Source organism: Ursus maritimus, unplaced genomic scaffold (genome assembly GCF_017311325.1).
Source record: "Ursus maritimus isolate PB19 unplaced genomic scaffold, ASM1731132v1 scaffold_6, whole genome shotgun sequence".
Classification (NCBI taxonomy): Eukaryota; Metazoa; Chordata; class Mammalia; order Carnivora; family Ursidae; genus Ursus; species Ursus maritimus.
In genome coordinates, this window is record NW_024426774.1 from 36,332,905 (window position 1) to 36,351,802 (window position 18,898).

General features: G+C 41.7%; 1 protein-coding gene across 2 annotated transcripts; it reads right to left on the reverse strand.

Moving 5' to 3' along the window:
- Positions 1 to 11,985: 11,985 nt before the first annotated feature.
- On the reverse strand, positions 11,986 to 18,687 carry IL1B (interleukin 1 beta). Of its 2 annotated transcripts, XM_008700118.2 has the most exons (7): positions 18,579 to 18,687; positions 18,072 to 18,133; positions 17,465 to 17,516; positions 15,617 to 15,821; positions 14,918 to 15,082; positions 13,569 to 13,699; positions 11,986 to 12,812 (listed from the first exon to the last, which is right to left on the reverse strand). In XM_008700118.2, exons 1-7 carry the CDS (start codon positions 18,648 to 18,650, stop codon positions 12,603 to 12,605), a joined length of 897 nt encoding a protein of 298 aa, XP_008698340.2. In that variant the 5' UTR covers positions 18,651 to 18,687; the 3' UTR covers positions 11,986 to 12,602. The 2 variants fall into 2 exon arrangements, with proteins under 2 accessions (XP_008698340.2, XP_040479139.1); XM_040623205.1 differs by having other exon boundaries at positions 18,072 to 18,666.
- Positions 18,688 to 18,898: the final 211 nt, after the last annotated feature.

The window sequence follows — 18,898 nt, forward strand, 5'->3', positions numbered from 1 at the left end:
TTAGTGAAAAGTCATGAATAGGCTTTTTGCCTTTTCCCCCACATTTTAGATAACTTTTCTTCATACAGTGTTTTAGCCTTTTTCCTCTTATTTCTAACCTCCAAGGGGGCAATTCTATCTCAGCCAATCTCGTTGTTTAGACTTTAGTGATGCCAAATCTGTAAAGATCAGAGAGTCTAGGACATGGGGTAGGGATTTTAACAATGTGGTGGAGACAGTGGAGACAGCTATGCGGGTGCGGGCACTGGATGAGAGAAAAAAAAAACAAGAAATGTGGTACGTGGGCTGTGTGTACTTTTCATGGGGTTCATGGGGATAAGCAGAGAATCTGAATCATTTTTAAATTGCGTTTCTGTCGCCAAAGTGTGTGTGTGTGTGTGTGTGTGTGTGTGTGTGTGTGTACGCATGAGGATGGGCTGTGGATGGTCCACTCCTCAGACTGAGACTCAGGTCCTGAGACTCAGCAGCACAGTTGCCCATCATCAGGGATTCAAAGGGACTGTTAATATATTGGAAAGCAGTAAGGAAGGCACAGCTTCATAAAGACTACTTGGGGAGGGACCTCGCTTCATAGTCTTCTGAGTCAGCCTCCATGGCAGGCTGACTTCCTTAATTAAGTTAATTAATTTTTTTGGGAGGGGTTGTTTAAGAGTTGCTTGTGTGCATGGGAAAGACATTTATAGTTATTGGAGCCCTACATTTACATGATTAATTTTACTACAATTATAAATTTCAAAAAACCAAAACTTTCTTAACATTTTAAGTTCAACTTACAAATCTTGCTGTTGTATTTATAAGGCCAGTTTTGGGTTTAACAATGAGAAAAACCACTTTTAATTTTTAAGTTCATGCTCAATTATTTTATCACTTAACATATTAAGTCTCCCTAAGTATTTAACTCTCTTTTCTACCACAGTTAATCGAGTTCCCGTAAATATTTTAAATTACAAATTTAATGTATCTGCAAATTTAACATATAATTCTTTCAAACATTTCAAATGTCTGCCAAGGCAGATTTAAAAATCTAATAAGCAAAATCTTTCCAAGCACCTAAGTAATTTCCTGTAACTCCAAAAAGAGCAGATGAAAAAAAAAATGTAGTAAATCAGGCTATAAAAATTGAAACAATTTTAACAAACATAAGCAAATTGTTTTCTACCCTTCAAATTAAAATCAGAAGTCTAATATCAATTATACATTTCAAATTGAAATTACAAAGATAATATTTCAGATTCTTTAATGTTTCAGTTTCTTTAATCGTTTCAAACTCATTAAATAATGAAGACAGATTACCAGGACAGTCTTAAAACTTATTTCTAAACACAAAAGTGTTAAAGCTGTGGGTTCATTTACATCATCAGCTCTATGCTTTTTTTTTTCCCCTTAAATATTTTCCTGGAGTTGTAAAGCCACTTAATACAGGGACACAGATCACAGATTAATCATCTGAGATGGTTCCTATGCCAAAGATTCTAACCCTGAGGTTCCCGGGTCAAAGATTCAGGAACTTGTGTGAGCTATTGCCTTGAGAACGTGAGACACTGTCATTTGTCTCTTCTTGGGTAACTTGATGCAAACCATAGTCAATTCTTAGAGTCAATTCTTAACGTTGGGGCCAGACTGATAAGTCAGTGGGAATTGGTTTCAGAGCTAATCTCCGTGGACATCTTTCAAATGCCCCCTGCCCAATTTTTATCTTAACTGCTTTCAACTTGCCCCACCTGATATAGATAGATGAAATCTTCACCCTGATCTGGATCCTAGTTAATACATTTTCTTGCTTTATTGGCTAATTTCTAATTTCTTTAGTACCTGATTTTTCCCCCAATGTTTGCTGATGACTACAATTCTGTACTCATTATAATGATTAACGAGTGTTTTAAAATCTCAGCATTCTTATGCACTTATTGCCTGTGATGGCATAAATTCTTATGCATTTAATACCTGTGATAGCCACTGCTCACAGCTGCAATGTGATAATGAGTAGGAGAGAGATGTCTTTCAGACTCTTCTAGAATCCAGTAGGACCTTAACAGGGTTAAAGGTAAAGCACAACATTTGGAGTTTGTTAGAGGATGACTCCAAGAGAATGTGCCAGTGGCCAGGGCAGCTCAACCTGTTTGGTCTGAGAGTAAGAGCTGGGCAGTGAAAATGGTCCTGCTTAGGGAGCCAGAAGAAGAGAACCCAATCTGTTCAGGAATAACAGCCACAAGGCCCTGAGTAGCTAGCATGACTGAGCACACTCTGTGCTGTCTTATTCAGAAGACAAGTGCGGTTAGGAAAGAGTTGCCTCGTATTTCTACCCCAGACATTATTGACCGATTTGCGTCTATATTCATGTATGTCACCTCCCTTATAGGCTACTCCAGGCTTTGGCTCCTGTAAATCCGTCTTTTTCTCTCCTGCATATTTCTCTGTCCTTCCTACTGATTGATTATATGAACCTACCAATGTACTACAACAACTCCCATCTTAAACATAAAAATCCTCTTTTGATCCCACGGCCCCCTCCATCTATCACTGCATTTCTCTGTCCCTCTTGCTACCCCTTTTCTTTTACAGCAAAACTAGTCAAAGGAGACTTGCCTACTCATTGGTTCCACTTGCTTGCCTTTCATTCTCTCCTGAATCAGTTCTGAGAACGGTTTAGCCCTCAAGCTCTATCCTCACTTTTGTTATGGCCACCCACAACCTTTATCACCGAATCCAAAGGCCACGCCCTCATGTACTTGACCTCTCGGTATTGTTGGACCTGGTGGATCTCCTTCTCCTTTACCCTCTTCCTCCCGTCATCTTCTCCCCTCTCCTGGTTTTTCTCTCACCTCGCTGGTTACTCCTCAGTCTCCTTCAATGGCTCTGTTTCTTCCTTTCCACCTCTCTATATTGTTGTAACAAGGGCTCAGTCTTTGGCCATTCTCTTTTTTAGCAACAAACTCTTGTTAGGTAGTGTCAGGTGACCCATGGTATCGTATGCCTTCTACATGCCAGTTACTCCTGAATCTGAATCTCCAGGGAGATTTGGATTTTATATTCTCATGGCTAATAGGTATCTCAAATATAACTTGGCTAAAACAGAACTTTTGGTTCACCCCTTCCCCCACAAACAGGATACCTGCTGCTTCCCAGGGCTTCCCTATTTCTTTATATACCCCTGTTTACCCACTTAATCAGCTCTCAAACCTGTAAGTCCCCCTTGAATTCTGTCTTTCCCTCATCTCCTACATTTACTCTATCAGCCAGTTCTGTTGTCTCTATGCCCAGAATATATCCACCACCACTTATTACCCTTGTCCAAGATACTACTATTTCCTGTGTAGTCCATTGCCACAGCCTCCTAACCTGTCTGTCTACGTCCACTTTTGTCATCCTCTTTTCTTGTCTCCAGGGTCCATTCTTCACACAACAGCAAGAGCGATAAAAAGTATCAGGAAATCATCCCTTTCGCGTTTAAGAACCTCCAGTGGTTTTGTATGACACACTAAGTCCCAACTCATAGAGACGTGGCCCTTGCCTGCCTCCCTATCCTCCTCTGTAGCCCCTCTCTCTTGTGCTAACTCTGCTTCAGCCACGTTGGCCTTCTTACTGTGCCTTATTCATGTCAAGTCCACTTCTGATCTTGGGGCCTTTACATCTAGAAGTTCCCTCTTCTTGGCACACTGTTCCCCCAGATCTTTGCAAGTTTGGTTCCTTATCTATATTCAGGTGTCTCCTTAATGCACTTTCTCAGAGGGATCTTCCCTGACCACCTTACCTAAAATAGCACCTTTCATTGCACCCACCCAGTTGTTCTCTATCTTATTGCTGTGTTTAGTTATTTTCCTATCACTGATGGTGAGCTGAACCACATATGCTGGAGCTGATTATCTGACCTTGCCCCTACCCTGCATTATTACAGAGGAAGAAAAAAGGTTCAGAGGTAAGAGTGGGCCCAGGCCTCCCACTCCAATCTTCTCCCCCTCACAGTGCAGCGGAGCTCCATTAGGTGCTGTCACTGTAGTCACCTGACATCCTGACATCAGCTGTGGTCATGCTTGGCATTCATCCAGTCCAGTAAACAGCACCAGGGCAGACAGCCACATGAGTAGCAGAAAGGAGGCCAGACTGACCTTCACTTCCCATCGTACATTTGCCCTTCACCTACTCTTCAAGAAAGATGAGAACATCAGTCTTCCCACACATTCCTAACCTTAGGAAGTTACCTTGCCCTACGGTATCAGAGCTCCTGGGGCACAAACAAAGGGATATCTCAGTGTCCAGTGAAGGACTCTAAAGACTTTTGCAGCTCGGGTGATTTCCATTTTTTTTTATTACTTTTTTTTTAAGATTTTATTTATTTATTTATCAGAAAGAGAGAGAGAACAAGCAGGGGGAGCAGCAGGCAGAGGGAAAAGCAGACTCCCCGCTGAGCAAGGAGCCCAATGTGGGACTCGATCCCAGGACTCTGGGACCATGATCTGAGCCAAAGGCAGACACCCAACCACCTGAGCCACCCAGGCGCCCTGTGATTTCCATTTCTATCTTCCAACAAAACTGAAAAAGAACCTAAATAAGTTGTTGATTAATAAGTCATTAAACCTAATTTTTGATGATAGATGACTATGTGATTTTAGCAAGTAACTTAGAAGGATCTCAAAGAATTGTGTGACATTGATACAATAAAATTCCTTTCATTCCTATCTGTGTATTACTTATATGTACATGTTTTCCCACTACTTACATTAAAAAAAAACAAAATAAGAATAGGATCAATGTCGAACAGTATCATTCTAATTATGAGTAATATATAAATATATGAAATAACTTTTTTAAAAGCTTAGTCTCATTGGGGTGCCTGGGTGGCTTAGTCAGTCAAATGTCTGACTCTTGATTTTGGCTCAATCATAATCTCAGGGTTATGAGATGGAGCCCTGCATCAGGTGTAGCACTGGGTGTGGAGACTGGTTAAGTTTCTTTCTCTCCCTCTCCCTCTCCACCTACCCCTCCAAAAAGCTTGGTCTCATCAAGATATATTGCTAATAATCAACATTCATAATATATTATGTTTATATATTTATGTTATTTTGATCAATTGTGTACTAACAATGACTATAATGATGACTCAATCTAGAAGAATTTTAAAAAAATTTAACATCCTGTGATTACATAAAAAATAAGCTTTTAAAAAAATTAAGTTATGATTGAACACATTTTTATTGTTGTAAAAAAGCATCATAGAATGATCAGTAAAATGCTTTTAAGCATAACATGTATTACATTGTGATAAAATTTCATGGGGGAAATGAATGGAAATATCAGTTCAAGAAAAAAAGGAATGTTGTTAATTTTCACCTGTTGAAGAGGAATTTGTTCTATAATTTTTAGATGGATGACAATAAGAAATAGTTACTATGGTATTAGGATTTTGCTGGATATGTTAACAAGTGACATAACAGGCTTTTTTTAAATGTCAAATTTACAATATTCCAGAATGATACATTTGCAATTAACTATTTTTTTCTTCATAATAATATTTTTATTGTATTATGTTATTCACCATACAGTACACCCCTGGTTTTTTATGTAAAGTTCTATGATTCACTAGTTGCGTATAACACCCAGTGCACCATGCAATACGTGCCCTCCTTACTACCCATCACCAGTCTATCCCATTCCCCCACCCCCCTCCCCTCTGAAGCCCTCAGTTTGTTTCTCAGAGTCCATAGTCTCTCATGCTTCATTCCCCCTTCTGATTATCCCCCTTTCTTTATCCCTTTCTTCCCCTACCGATCTTCCTAGTTCTTATGTTCCATAGATGAGAGAAATCATATGATAATTGTCTTTCTCTGCTTGACTTATTTCACTTAGCATTATCTCCTCCAGTGCCGTCCATGTTGCAGCAAATGTTGAGAACTCATTCTTTCTGATAGCTGAGTAATATTCCATTGTATATATGGACCACAACTTCTTAATCCAGTCATCTGTTGAAGGGCATCTCGGCTCCTTCCACAATTTAGCTATTGTGGACAATACTGCTATGAACATTGGGGTGCATACGGCCCTTCTCTTCACTACATCTGTATCTTTGGGGTAAATACCCAGTAGTGCAGTGGCTGGATCATAGGGTAGCTCTATTTTTAACTTTTTAAAATTATAAGAGAAACAAAAGATAAAATGAACTTGTGGGACTTCATCAAGATAAAAAGCTTCTGCACAGCCAAGGAAACAGTCAAAAAAACTAAGAGGCAGCCCACCAAATGGGAGAAGATATTTGCAAATGATGCTACAGATAAAAAACTGGCATCCAAGATCTACAAAGAACTTCTCTAACTCAATACGCGAGAAACAAATAAACAAATCATAAAATGGGCAGAAGATATGAACAGACACTCTTCCAATGATGATATACGGATGGCTAACAGACACATGAAAAAATGTTCAAAATCATTAGCCATCCGAGAAATTCAAATCCAAATCACACTGAGATACCACCTTTCGCCAGTTAGAATGGCAAAAATTGACAAGGCAAGAAACAACAATTGCTGGAGAGGATGTGGAGAAAGGGGATCCCTCCTACATTGTTGGTGGGAATGCAAGTTGGCACAGCCACTCTGGAAAACAGTGTGGAGGTCCCTTAAAAAGTTAAAAATTGAGCTACCCTATGACCCAGCCATTGCACTACTGGGTATTTACCCCAAAGATACAGACGTAGTGAAGAGAAGGGCCATATGCACCCCAATGTTCATAGCAGCATTGTCCACAATAGCCAAATCGTGGAAGGAACCGAGATGCCCTTCAACAGATGACTGGATTAAGAAGTTGTGGTCCATATATACAATGGAATATTACTCAGCTGTCAGAAAGAACGAGTCCTCAACATTTGCTGCAACATGGATGGCACTGGAGGAGATAATGCTAAGTGAAGTAAGTCAAGCAGAGAAAGACAACTATCATATGATTTCTCTCATCTATGGAACATAAGAACTAGGAAGATCGGTAGGGGAAGAAAGGGATAAAGAAAGGGGGGGTAATCAGAAGGGGGAATGAAACATGAGAGACTATGGACTCTGAGAAACAAACTGAGGGCTTCAGAGGGGAGGGGGGTGGGGAAATGGGATAGACTGGTGATGGGTAGTGAGGAGGGCACGTGTTGCATGGTGCACTGGTTGTTATACGCAACTAATGAAGCATCGAGCTTTACATCGGAAACCAGGGATGTACTGTATGGTGACTAACATAATATAAAAAAAAAACATTAAAATAAAAAAAATAAAAAATTTAAAAAATTATAAAAAATTTTAGGTTTTAACCTAAAACATGTATGTTGGCAAAGGGGTGAGGTCATAGTTTTTCAAAACTCTCATAGGTGGTTTATAAGCTAAGATATTGGAAGACCAACATTCTACAAAGATTAGGGCCCTGGAAGGGCCTTTCGGGGAGAGAATTGGACTTGATGCTCTAGAAGCGAGGTCCATGATGGATGGTGCATCAAGAGGACATTACATACTTGGGACAAAGTTCTTATCCCTATGGCTAGGAGGGAACTGAGGCTCAGCTCCCACATTTGACATCTTTTCTAGGTGTTCCTGGTATGTTATATTTTAAAGCCAAATCATGTGTGTGTAGATACTCCTGTATGTATCTGGATTCCACATATCCCTCTGCTCCAAGGACTCATCCAAACCCAGCCTTCACAAGCAAACCATGTGGACCCTTCTGGCTAGGTACTTCTTCAGGTTGACTTGCAGTATCAGGATGCTCAGGTGGTGTCTGGGAGGACTCCCTTGACTCACACTTCTGATCCCTGGCAGATGAAGGACATCATACCTTTTTTTGGCTCTGAGAGCTGATGGGTTTGGGTGCAAGGAGGGGCTGGAGAGAAAGCGAAGCATTGATTCTTTCAAACAGCCTATGTAGAAGCTCAGGTCAAGAAAGGGAGTGGCTGAATACCATTAACAACTTACTCCTTAGTCCCCAGAGGGCCCCACTTGCCCTAGGATAGGTTTTACCTGGACCCCTCTATCTCCAGCTGCCCTATTTGCCAGAAGGTGAGATGTTCTCAGACACAGGGAGGTCCCTGATTTGAGAGAGCTGCCTAGGCCCCTGGCACCCTCCTTGCTCCTCCCAGACTTACCTTTCCTGGTCCACATACTTCATTTCATGGTTTTATGACTTGCTTTCCAAGAGGGAATTTAATTTTCATGATTATTTGTGTAAACAGACAATCATACAAATAAGAAAAACATTGCTTCTGAACTTCCCAGGGGGGAAAATCTAATCACTCGGCTTGTGTCCAAAGTGCCAATTTAGGAGCCAAGATGTGGGTAAGATGTCATAGAACTGGGAGGAGGCTCTGACTATGGTCTTACACACCTGGGTGGGCATCACACCAGTTCTCTAGGTCATTCTCACCCTGGCTTCCAGTTGAATCAGATGTTTGTGGATAATTCAGCAAGGCTGTACAGGGGGATGAGGGATGGGACAGGGAGGAGATCTGTACAGAAGACACGCTGAATAATGCTTCCGTCATTGACCATGACATTGTAGCAGCCACCCACCCTCAACCTGCCTTTCAGACTAGATGTGCTCATACCATTGCATCATTTATCTTCCCCCCCCAACAGATACTGGCTTACTCCAGCCCAAGCATATAGGATAAGACACACCCTAACCCTATGGACTCAAATTTAGAAGCACTTGCCTCCTACTCTCCAGGTACATGGGATCTCTTTGAAAGCTGGTAAGAGCTGTGGTGATATGGTGTGTTACCTGCTGGAGGTGGAGAAAAATTAACTTCTCAGCCCATTATAAAGACTTCCTACTTCTGGTCATATTTCATGTGGTTGATAGAGTTGGGGGAGGGTTCTGGTTCTCTGCACTCAAATCATTTGATCTTTTCCATTTAGAAATAGCCTATTTCTCTTTTCCAGGATAAGAACACCTAGTGCAGAGAAAGGGAGAGCTGTTAACAGGGAAAGAACTTGACTCCAAACCAGGAATATGATAGTCTTTGGGGGATCAGTTTTAATCTTTGGCTCAGTTCCAGGAATTGAAACTCAGGCCTTTTGAACATTTTAATGCAGAGGATTTTTTAAAAAAATTATATAAGTAATTCACAAATACATCTTCTTGTAAAAAATTCAAGCATAAATAAAGCTAAAGTTCCTCTTGATGATCCCCTCCCCTGCCCCAACCCACCCCACAAAACCACTCTTTTCAGTCTAGTCAATACCTTTCCAGAGCTCTCTGTCTTACTTACTTACTCTTAGAAGCATATGGCCATGCATTTTGGATGTGTGGTACTTTTTTCTTTTATGTGAACAGTATCATCCTGTACTTAAGGTTTTGCAGTTTGACCTTTTCTTTCAATGATTTGTCTGAATCTTTTTCCATTTCAGCACTACTTATTTTTATTTTTATTTTTAACTCGCCATGGTTTATTTAACCTTTTCCTTACCCGTAGACATTTAGGTTGTTTCCAGTTTATTTTGTTTAACTTTTTATAAACAATTCTAAAATAAACATCCTTGAAATTGTTTCTTTAGGGAAGACACCAAATAGTGGAATTGCTGAGTCATAAGTCATGTTAAAAATAAATGAGACACTGCCAATTTTCTCTCTAAAATGGCTGTAGCAGTTTACACTCACATAGATGATTTGGAATCTGGTTTCCCCATAAGGTTAGATGGCTTCACGGTTTGTCATTCTTTCTCATGTTCTCTCTTTTGGACCTGTGAGAGGTGGGTGGAATTGTATCAATCAACCAAGGAAAGGGGACAGTATCCTTGCTGGGACTCCCAGGGGTACTTCTGCTCTCTTCCCTGGGCCAGCTGCCTACCTCCCAGCAGCTCTATCATGTACTGGGGAATGAGCACCACTTGGGTACCTTCCCATCCTTTGCAGTGCAGTTATGAAGCAGACAGAGCTGGGAGAGGGGGCTCTGCCAGGTTGTAGGGCCTCCATCCAGCTCCTGTGCCCTAGCTTGGAAAGCTGTGAAGGAGGAGGGGGAAAGGGTACTAGGAGCGAGCTGCTGACAACTGGGACATTTCAATTAAGTCATATATATATGACTTGATAATAACTATGAAAATTATAAATGAACATCCCCTTTGGCCCAGCAATTTATATATATATATATATATATTGTATATATAATATATATGTATTATATATTATATATATATATCTGACAAATACCTTTTAAAAATTTTACCATTTTATTTCTAAGTAGTAATATAGTCACACGATTAAAAAATCAAACTGTATAAAAAATATCTAGAGAAATGTCTTCCTCCCACCATTGTTCCCTATATTTTATTCCCCAGCCCCTCACAGCTACTTTTTAAATTTCATACATATCTTTCAGAATTTTTGAAATCAAATACAAACACATTGGAAAGTATTGTCTAATCTTTCCCCCTGATCTTTGTTACCTAAAAGTCAGTGCACTATAAACACTGTCTGCCTCTCGCTCTTTTTTAGTTACCAGCTTATCTTGAACAGGCTTCCGTGTTGGTATCGAATGCTTTCTGATTTTTTGCGAAAGGGAGGGAGGGGAGAAGAGAGGGAGAGAGAGAGAATGAGAGAGAGAGAGGAAATATCTTAAACAGGCTCCATGCCCAACATGGGCTCAGTCTCACAACCCTGAGATCATGACCTGAGCTGAAATCTAGTCAGACACTTAACAGACTGAACTACCCAGGTGCCCCTCTGATTCTTTTTTACAGCTGCATGGCATTCCATTGTATGGTTGTCCCATAATTCATTTAGACAGGCTCCCATTGATAGACATTTGGGGTTCTTTTTCTCAATCTTTTGCTTTTACAAGTTATGTGTAATGAATAATTTTGATCATGTGTCATTTCACATGGGTGGATATACATAGGATAAATCCTCATAAGTGAAATTGCTGGGCCAAAGGGGATGTTCATTTGTAATTTTCATAGTTTTATCAAATGTTCCTCTACAGGAGTTCTGCCAATTTATACTCCCAACTGTAGTGGTTAAGAGCGGGAGTTTCCCCAGTCTTCCCAACAGAGTGTGTTGTTAAACTTTTGACTTTTGATAATCTGATAGGAGAACATTGGTATATCAAAGTACAGTTATTTCAGTTTTCTTATCGTAAGTAGTATTGAGCATGTTTTACTCTGTCCAAGATCTAATAGTAGTTCCTTTTCTGTGGACTGCCTGTTAATATATTGTTTGTTGGATTTTTCCCTGTTCAGGTTTTTTCTAATGTTTTGAAGAAACCCTGTATATAGTAAACAAATTACCCCTTTGCCTGAGGTACAGTTACAAATATTTTTTCCGTGGGTTGTTTTTGTGTTTTGACTTTGCTTCTGGTGACTTCTGCAATTCTGACAGTTTACTCCTTACATCATTTATTATTCATTTTTTGCTCCATGCTCTTGATCATACTGGTCCCACTACTAAGAGTACCCTTTCCCTTCTTTTCTATGTGAGGAACTCCTGCTCATTCTTTTAGGTCTGACTCATATGTCATCTTCCTGACCCTCTGTCCTCCACAGTAGATGTTGTCCTCCTGGCTGCTCCTTTCATACTTTATCTTACCTCTATTTGCCACATTGCCTTATTTTTGCTTGTATCTATCTGCCTCTCCTATCTAACTAGGAATGTCTTACCTGTCTTGTTTCTGTACTCCCAGCTCCTGGCACATAGGATTTACTTAATAAATGTTTGTTGAATAAATGAGTAGAGAAATTGTTGACAGTGGTTACCACCAACACTTCCTCCCTTACTTCAGCTGATCCTATTTTTTCAGACGAAACTTGTGTACCAAATATCCTTTTGTGGAGAAACAGAAATGAAGGGGAGGAAGGTGGGCTTGTCTTTGTTGGTCAGTGATGTTCCTAGGTATTTTGCCATGCTCAGTGATGAGGAGTGGGCTTCCAGCTTCCCAAGGAGAACTCTTATGGCCCCATTTATCTTTACTCTTCTGTGTCAGATCCAAGAAAAGGCAATTACCACATGGAAAAAAATTTTTTTTCAGTGAAATTTATTTCAGAATCATTGAAGCAGTGTGATCATACTTAATTATTCATAAATATTCCTATTTAAACAATCTGAGCTTATACATTTTTCAGTCTTGGTGAAAGGACTTGATGAAAAGATGGCACATTAGTGCAAATTAAATTCATTTCATAGCTATTGAAGAGTGGGCTCTTTCACAGACACTGATGCTTCTTGACCCGCTTGACTTAAATTAAATAGAATAACCCACCAATAAATAAATAAATAAATAAATAGTTTTGTGGTTGTTCATCAGAAGCTGGGCACAAAGGACAGAGGGTTCCTTTGAACCTAAGGTGTAATGGCTTCTGCCATGCTGGCTTCGAGTAAGTAGAAGAGATGAGAGGGACCTGACTCAGCAGAGGGGGTCTGAGGATTGGCCTTGGCAAAAGGGGGCTATTCCACCTGGCTGGTAGGCAGGAGATTTTCTTAGCAGTGATTTAGGGAAGGCAGCTGTGCACTGATTAGATAATGAAGTGATGTGTGCACCGATGAGATAGTGAAGTTCGGCTTGAGGCCATGTTTAAAGCATTCTATTCCCCTTCCACTAGCACTAAGTGTTACTCAGCACTTGTGGACTTTCTGGGTCCAGGTCTCTAGGAAGTGGGTTCCATGGTGAAGTCAGTTATATCCTGACCACCTTTGGTATTTCCCAGGAAGACAGGCATTTCTTCTGCTTGAGAGGTGCTGATGTACCAGTTGGGGAACTGGGAAGACTCAAATTCCAACCTGTGCTTGATTTGTGTCTTGTTGAAGACAAATCGCTTTTCCATCTTCTTCTTTGGGTAAACTCTGGGGTCTAACATCTGCAACAAAACAGAAATGAGAATTTTTATGAGGGAAGGGACAAAAGACACTCTGCTGAAGTTATTCTCTGGTTCAGCTAGAGAGGAAACTGATGAGTCATAGGACCAGGATTCAGACTCCTGATTTACCCTTGTGACCCCAACTTTCTGTGTAGTGCCTGAAAAACTCCTACTCTTTTCTGAAACTTAGTATCAAATGGTAGGGAGCATAATATAAGTGGGGATTTTATTAAAAAGTGAAAATTGGATTAAAACTTCTAGGAGTAGCTAGTTTCCAGGGACTTTTGCTGTATTTTTCCTTATGGCCTTGGCTAGAATGACTTCAACTTAGAAATGAAACTTTTGCTGGGAAAGCTTGTTGGGGGTGAGGTAGGGTAGAGGGTGATTTTGGGAGTGGAGGAGATGACAAGTGGCAGCTCCCTTGAATTGATTAATTTCCCAAAGTGTCATTTATCAAATGGAGCAACCCTAACAAGGTTATAAAGCTTCTAACCCTAACATTGTGTCATCTGTTGGGTGGTAACAATGGCAGGATATAATATATCAGCAAATGACTTAGTTTTCTGTGTTGGGAGTGAAAGTTGCATGCATCTAACAATTACATTAAATTTATTTACATTTATGCAAAATTATCAAGTAGCTCTGCTCCCAGATTTCCTGGGGGGCGGTGGGGAAGGTGGATATCTTGGAAGTAAGTGAGGCCTGAGAGTGTTTGAGAGAAGCCTGGGAAGCCTTCAGCCCCTGGTACTCACTCACCTCCAGCTGCAGGGTGGGCTTCCCATCTTTCATCACACAGGACAGGTACAGATTCTTTTCCTTGATGCACAAGGCCACAGGTATCTTGTTACTACTTTCATCCCCTTGCACAAAGCTCATGCGGAACACCGCTAGAGAAAAGAAAGGGGCCTTGTGGTTAGGAACACACAGCAGTGCAGAGCTGGCCCAACCACGGGACTCACAATTAACATCTTCCGTGGGAACCCACACTGAGGTTCCTGTGGCCTAACGGGTAGGATAACTTGGCTTCCCACAGACAATAGCAGGGTCAGTTGGTTGATTCTTTTCTCCAAAGAAAGTCTGGGGGTTTCTTAAAGCCTCATTACAGTGGCAATGAAGACTTAGGGGGTCTAAGTTTTGACAACTGAAGGAAGGAAGCCATTTGGTGACCGGCCGGTGGTGTGGCCATCCAAGTGAGCGGGGTAATTTGATCCATGGGAAAGGCAAGAAAAGAGGTAGATCAGGGCTCCTGAAGGAGACAGGCCCAAATCTGTCTCAGGAACATGGAGCAAATGGGAAGAACTTGGGAGAGGGGAGGCTTAGCTGGGAAAAGTGGCTCCAAAGGGACACTCATTTTAATCTTCCTTAGTCACAGCCATCTCATTTGGGGGCCGTTAGGTCATGCTCACAACCCAGTTCTAAAGAAACAGGTTTGTCCTGGCCTGGCTGAGATGCCTCTCTCCAAGGTCAGCCGCCTTGGAAGAGAACAGGCTGCTCCTTTCAGCTGCGCCCTTGGCTGTGCTCCTGCATACGGGGTTCAGCCACAGTGGCAAGGCGCCAGGCAGATTTCCACAAGTAATGGGCTCTACAGACTCGAAACATTTGCTAGTTACAATAGGGAGAGATAAGTTCCTGCTTGTCAGTAAAATTTCCCTACAAGGAACCATCTGGTATGGGGCGGGAAGGATGTTAGGGTTAACAGGGCAGAGTTGGGAATGAGGATGGACCCATTATCTGTTTGCCACTCTAGTTTCAACCTCAACAACAGGAAAAAGGAGCCCACAGGCAGTTAGGTCATGTCCATCAAATGACCCCTTTCTAATGGAAGCATCGACATTGCACTATCATTCAAAGACTTGGCTGGACAATGGTCCTGGGTGTTCTTGAGCATTCTAATTTCTCAGAGTCTCATCTCTTGTTGAAAAATGAACACTCTAAGGGAATCAATCTGATGTCATTGCTAGGACCCAAACAGAAAGTTTAGATGTTCATTATTACATGTTTTTTCATTTATGTTCATAATTTGCCTTATTATTCTACTTTGTTAAAAAAAAAGAATTGGCAAGCAGCCAGGAGGCCAAGAAAGGAATCAAGATGTCCCCATTTACCTTGTTGGTTCACACTACTCCCATTGAGGTGGAGAGCCCGCAACTCATACGAGTTATACAGCACCAGGGATTTTTGGTTCACGTCCCGGAACTTGCAGTCCACCGATTGCAGGGGTGCGTCACACACAAGGGCATCATCATCACACGCTTCAGAGATGATGGGTTCTGAAATGTGGAGCATATATGCTGTTTAGGAAGAAAATTGGAAGGGCAGGCCAGAGGATAGAAGGCAGCAGAATTTGGTTTTTTTTGGAGGATATCTGAGCATGCACAGCTGGAGTTTGATTATAACCTTGGTGGGGAGAAGGTGGGGTGTGTGAGAACACTGGACCTGGCACCATAAGATGTGGATTCAGGCTTGCTGTGGACTAGCAATAGAGCTACTCACATAAAATGGCAATGGCAGTAGCACTAGCCCAACAAGGACATCGTGAGACTTGCAGGAGGTAATGCAAGTGAAAGCCTCTGAGATGGGTAGAGTGACTGGCAAATGTGAGTAGTTATCAAGGTCTTACTTTAAGAATAGTTTCAACTAAAGAGATAATTCATTTGGTTTCTAGGCTTCTCTGTTTTTCTCTCAATACTAGGCCTTCTACTTTTAAAAGGCTTCAGCTTCGGGGTAGTTTAGTTGACGCATTATGGACTCTGAGAAGCAGATGACCAGAGATCTCCTGTCTATGCTTGGTTCTCAGTAAATACCTTCTTCAAAGATGCAGGAAAAGACATTCTTCAGGTCATCATCCTGGAAGAGCTGTGAGCAGGGTAAAGAGATCTTCTTCAGCTTCTCTAAAGCCACAACGACTGACACGAAATGCCTCAGACTCTTGTTCTGGAGCTGGTGGGAAATGTGCAGCTGGATGCCCTCATCTTCCAGAAAGCTGTTGTTCAGGTCTTGGAAGCAGCACTGTGGAGAGACCAAGGAAGAGCGTGTTAAGGCGTTTGGACCAGAGAACTCCTGTTTTTACATCAGAGAGGCCAAGGCACCGTGGAGATAACTGAGCTTCTAATGTTCAACTCTCTTCTCTCCAAAGCCCAGAGAGGTTCAGTGGTTTATCTAAGGGCACGTGGCAAGTTATTGGCAGACCCAAAACCAGAACTGTGGGCTTTCTGGTGCCCTATATGGTATTCTTTTAGAATAAAACCCATGTCTGCCTCATTTATCTTTTTTATACACTGCTCCACCTAACCGTAAATTTATACCTTCTTACCTTCTGTGTCTTTTTGTATCCCTAATGCTTTAACACAATGTATTTAATTTTTCATGGCAATGATGATCATAACATTTTCCATTCATCTATGTTCATTCAACATGTTTTTTAATTATTCTATACAAGTTCTTTCTTTTTTTCTAAACACTGTCTCATAAGCATTCTACAAATACTTTAAAAGTGGTTACTGTTTGTGAAATATGTTCCCACCTTCCCGTTATTCAGAGAAACAGTATAACTCTATGAAGGCTTAAGTGAGGTTGCCCTGGCAGCATGATAATGGTTTGAACTCTCAAAGGACAGTTAAAGAGGCCTCTAACGACACAGAGGAAAGCTGGGTGTGACAGAAGTTCCTGCCCAGAGCTGAGGCTCCGGATGACAGTGAGCCAGGATGCTGGAAGGAGCAGTGGGGGTTAGGGCTGGACTGAGAAGCCACACCGCACCCGGGGCTGGAATAAACCAGTGACTGGTTTTAAAACATTTAAAGAAATGTGCTTTTTACGAGTAGGGACTGGATTATTAGGCTAGGGGAGGCTGCCAAGAATTGGAAAAAAAAAAGGAGAAAAGTAGCTGCTTGCTAATGTGTCCCGCTGACCTAGCTGGGTTGATGGCTATACCACCTCGGAAAGCCATCAGGCCTTGTACAGAAGAGAAGGGGTAGCTCGAATGTTAAAATGGCTCCCAGTAAGGTTGAGAGTCAGAGAAACACCGATTTCCAGGGATAAACTTAGCCATCATTGACAATATTTCAGAATTGAACGTTATAGGATGCCAGGAGCTCAAAGATCATCTAGTTCATTCCCCTTATTTTTCAGAGCCCCAAGGGGTGAAATGGCTTCTTTAAGGTCAAACAGCAAGTGAATGAATCTCTTTCAACTCTTAATTCATCTTTTTGTTTACATCATCCACATCTTATTGTCATAAGCTCCACCCCAGGGAGGAAAAACTATTCTTCCTTTTAAGGGGGGCAGGCATATGTTAATTCCCAAGGACTTAAGTGATTTTATGTAGGCAGAACCCTCTCCTAAAAGGAAAATCAAATTTGCATTGGAGCCTTGGCTGCCTTCCGAACAAGACACAGTGAACTTTATCACCACTGCCATTCCTCCTTGCTCTCCACAAGCCTGGCCATTGTCACCAGGCCTTAGTGAGTGACTGTGGGAGTGGTATAGTGACCAATCAGCATGCAGTGCCATCTGTGTCTGTCTCACTAGAAGAGTTGTAAAAGTCCTTCCATCACAAAATACCATGGAAACAAGGTGGCCCAGAACCCTTTTCCTGGAGCCTCTCCCATGTCAGAGTCTATCCAGGAGTTTGTGAGCTAAGCCCATGGTCTTACCTTCATCTTTCTGGGGCCATCAGCCTCAAAGAATAGGTCATTCTCATTGTCACTGCAATAAAAACAGAGAGATTGCTCAAGTACATCTCCCAGACAAGTTTTCTTTTCTTTTCTTTTTTTTTAAATTCCCTGCAAACAGTCTTCATTATTAATAGGAAACTGCAAATAGTATGTCCCTTAAAGTTGCCGAAAGCTGCTGGCAAGTTTTGTGGTAATATGCATGGAATGGCATAGGAGGCAGGACAGATATCCTGGGTATGCCCTGTTGGATCCTGAGACCGAACTTCCACCCACTTCGCATCTGAGCTTTTCCTCTCTGTCAAGCCAGACTTTGCCAAGAGATCTCCTGTATTGTGCACTTGGAATCTTTTCTTCCTATTTGCCATCTGCAGGAAGCCGCTGCAGCAACATCTGGATGGCCTATGGGTCCAAAGGCTGGACTCGTGGTGGGAAATCATTCTTTAAACCAGATTAACTTGGAGCCGTGCTTGCCACTGAAAGAGGCAGTTTGGGGGACAAATCTGGTCTCCAAGCACAGATAACACTCCACTCTTGAAAGAGGAGCTCTGGATCTGCTCCCATTGCTGGTCTCAGTCTCCCCACTGACCTGCAGTAGTAAGACATTTCACTGGTGGGTTCAGGTACTCTTGCCATGGCTGCTTCAGAAACCTGTGTAAAGAGGAGAAAATAAGTGACTCCTGCCACGCCAGTATCCATGAGGGCTGCCTTCACATGTGAGTTTCCCTTAGCACCTGGCACATGGCAGGCATGTAAAGGAACAATCTTTAAATGAATGAGTGAATGTATGAGAGAGCCTTCCTTTGGGTCCAGAAGAAACATTTGCTAAACCAAACCCAAACCAGGAGTATATTCATTAGATCTGGAGCAGAGGCTTTGACACTGATCTCTCAGATGTCAGCTGCTACATAAGCAATACTCATTCCCAGAATATTTCACAAATCATAGCCATAATACATGTGGCATTTTTGTAAAAAGCCCAGCCCTCAGGCAGAAAGGAAGGGAGAGAGGGAGGGAGGGAGGGAGAGACAGAGACAGAGAGACAGAGAGACTGGACTGGAACCCAGTCATAAAGAAGAGTTAGTTCAAGTTGTACCTGAGTAGTGAAGACCAGCTGGAGAGAATAGAATCCTGGAGTAGACCACTGTGCCTTGAAAAGCTGTGCCATCTGCCAATTGCTACCCCACTTTTATATTCTTCAAAAGCAGAAGTGGAGAGCTGAAGAATTTCCCCTTTGGTTAACTGATTTCACAACCAAGTTTAAAAAAAAAAAAGACGATCAGTGGGAACTTCTGGGGGAGGGTAAACTGAAATAATTGTCTAGCGCATGGAAGGGCAAGTGGTAGCAAATGATGACACATTTTTGCAAATGTGTCATTATGCAAATACATATAGTTTTTCTGATAACTGTTACAC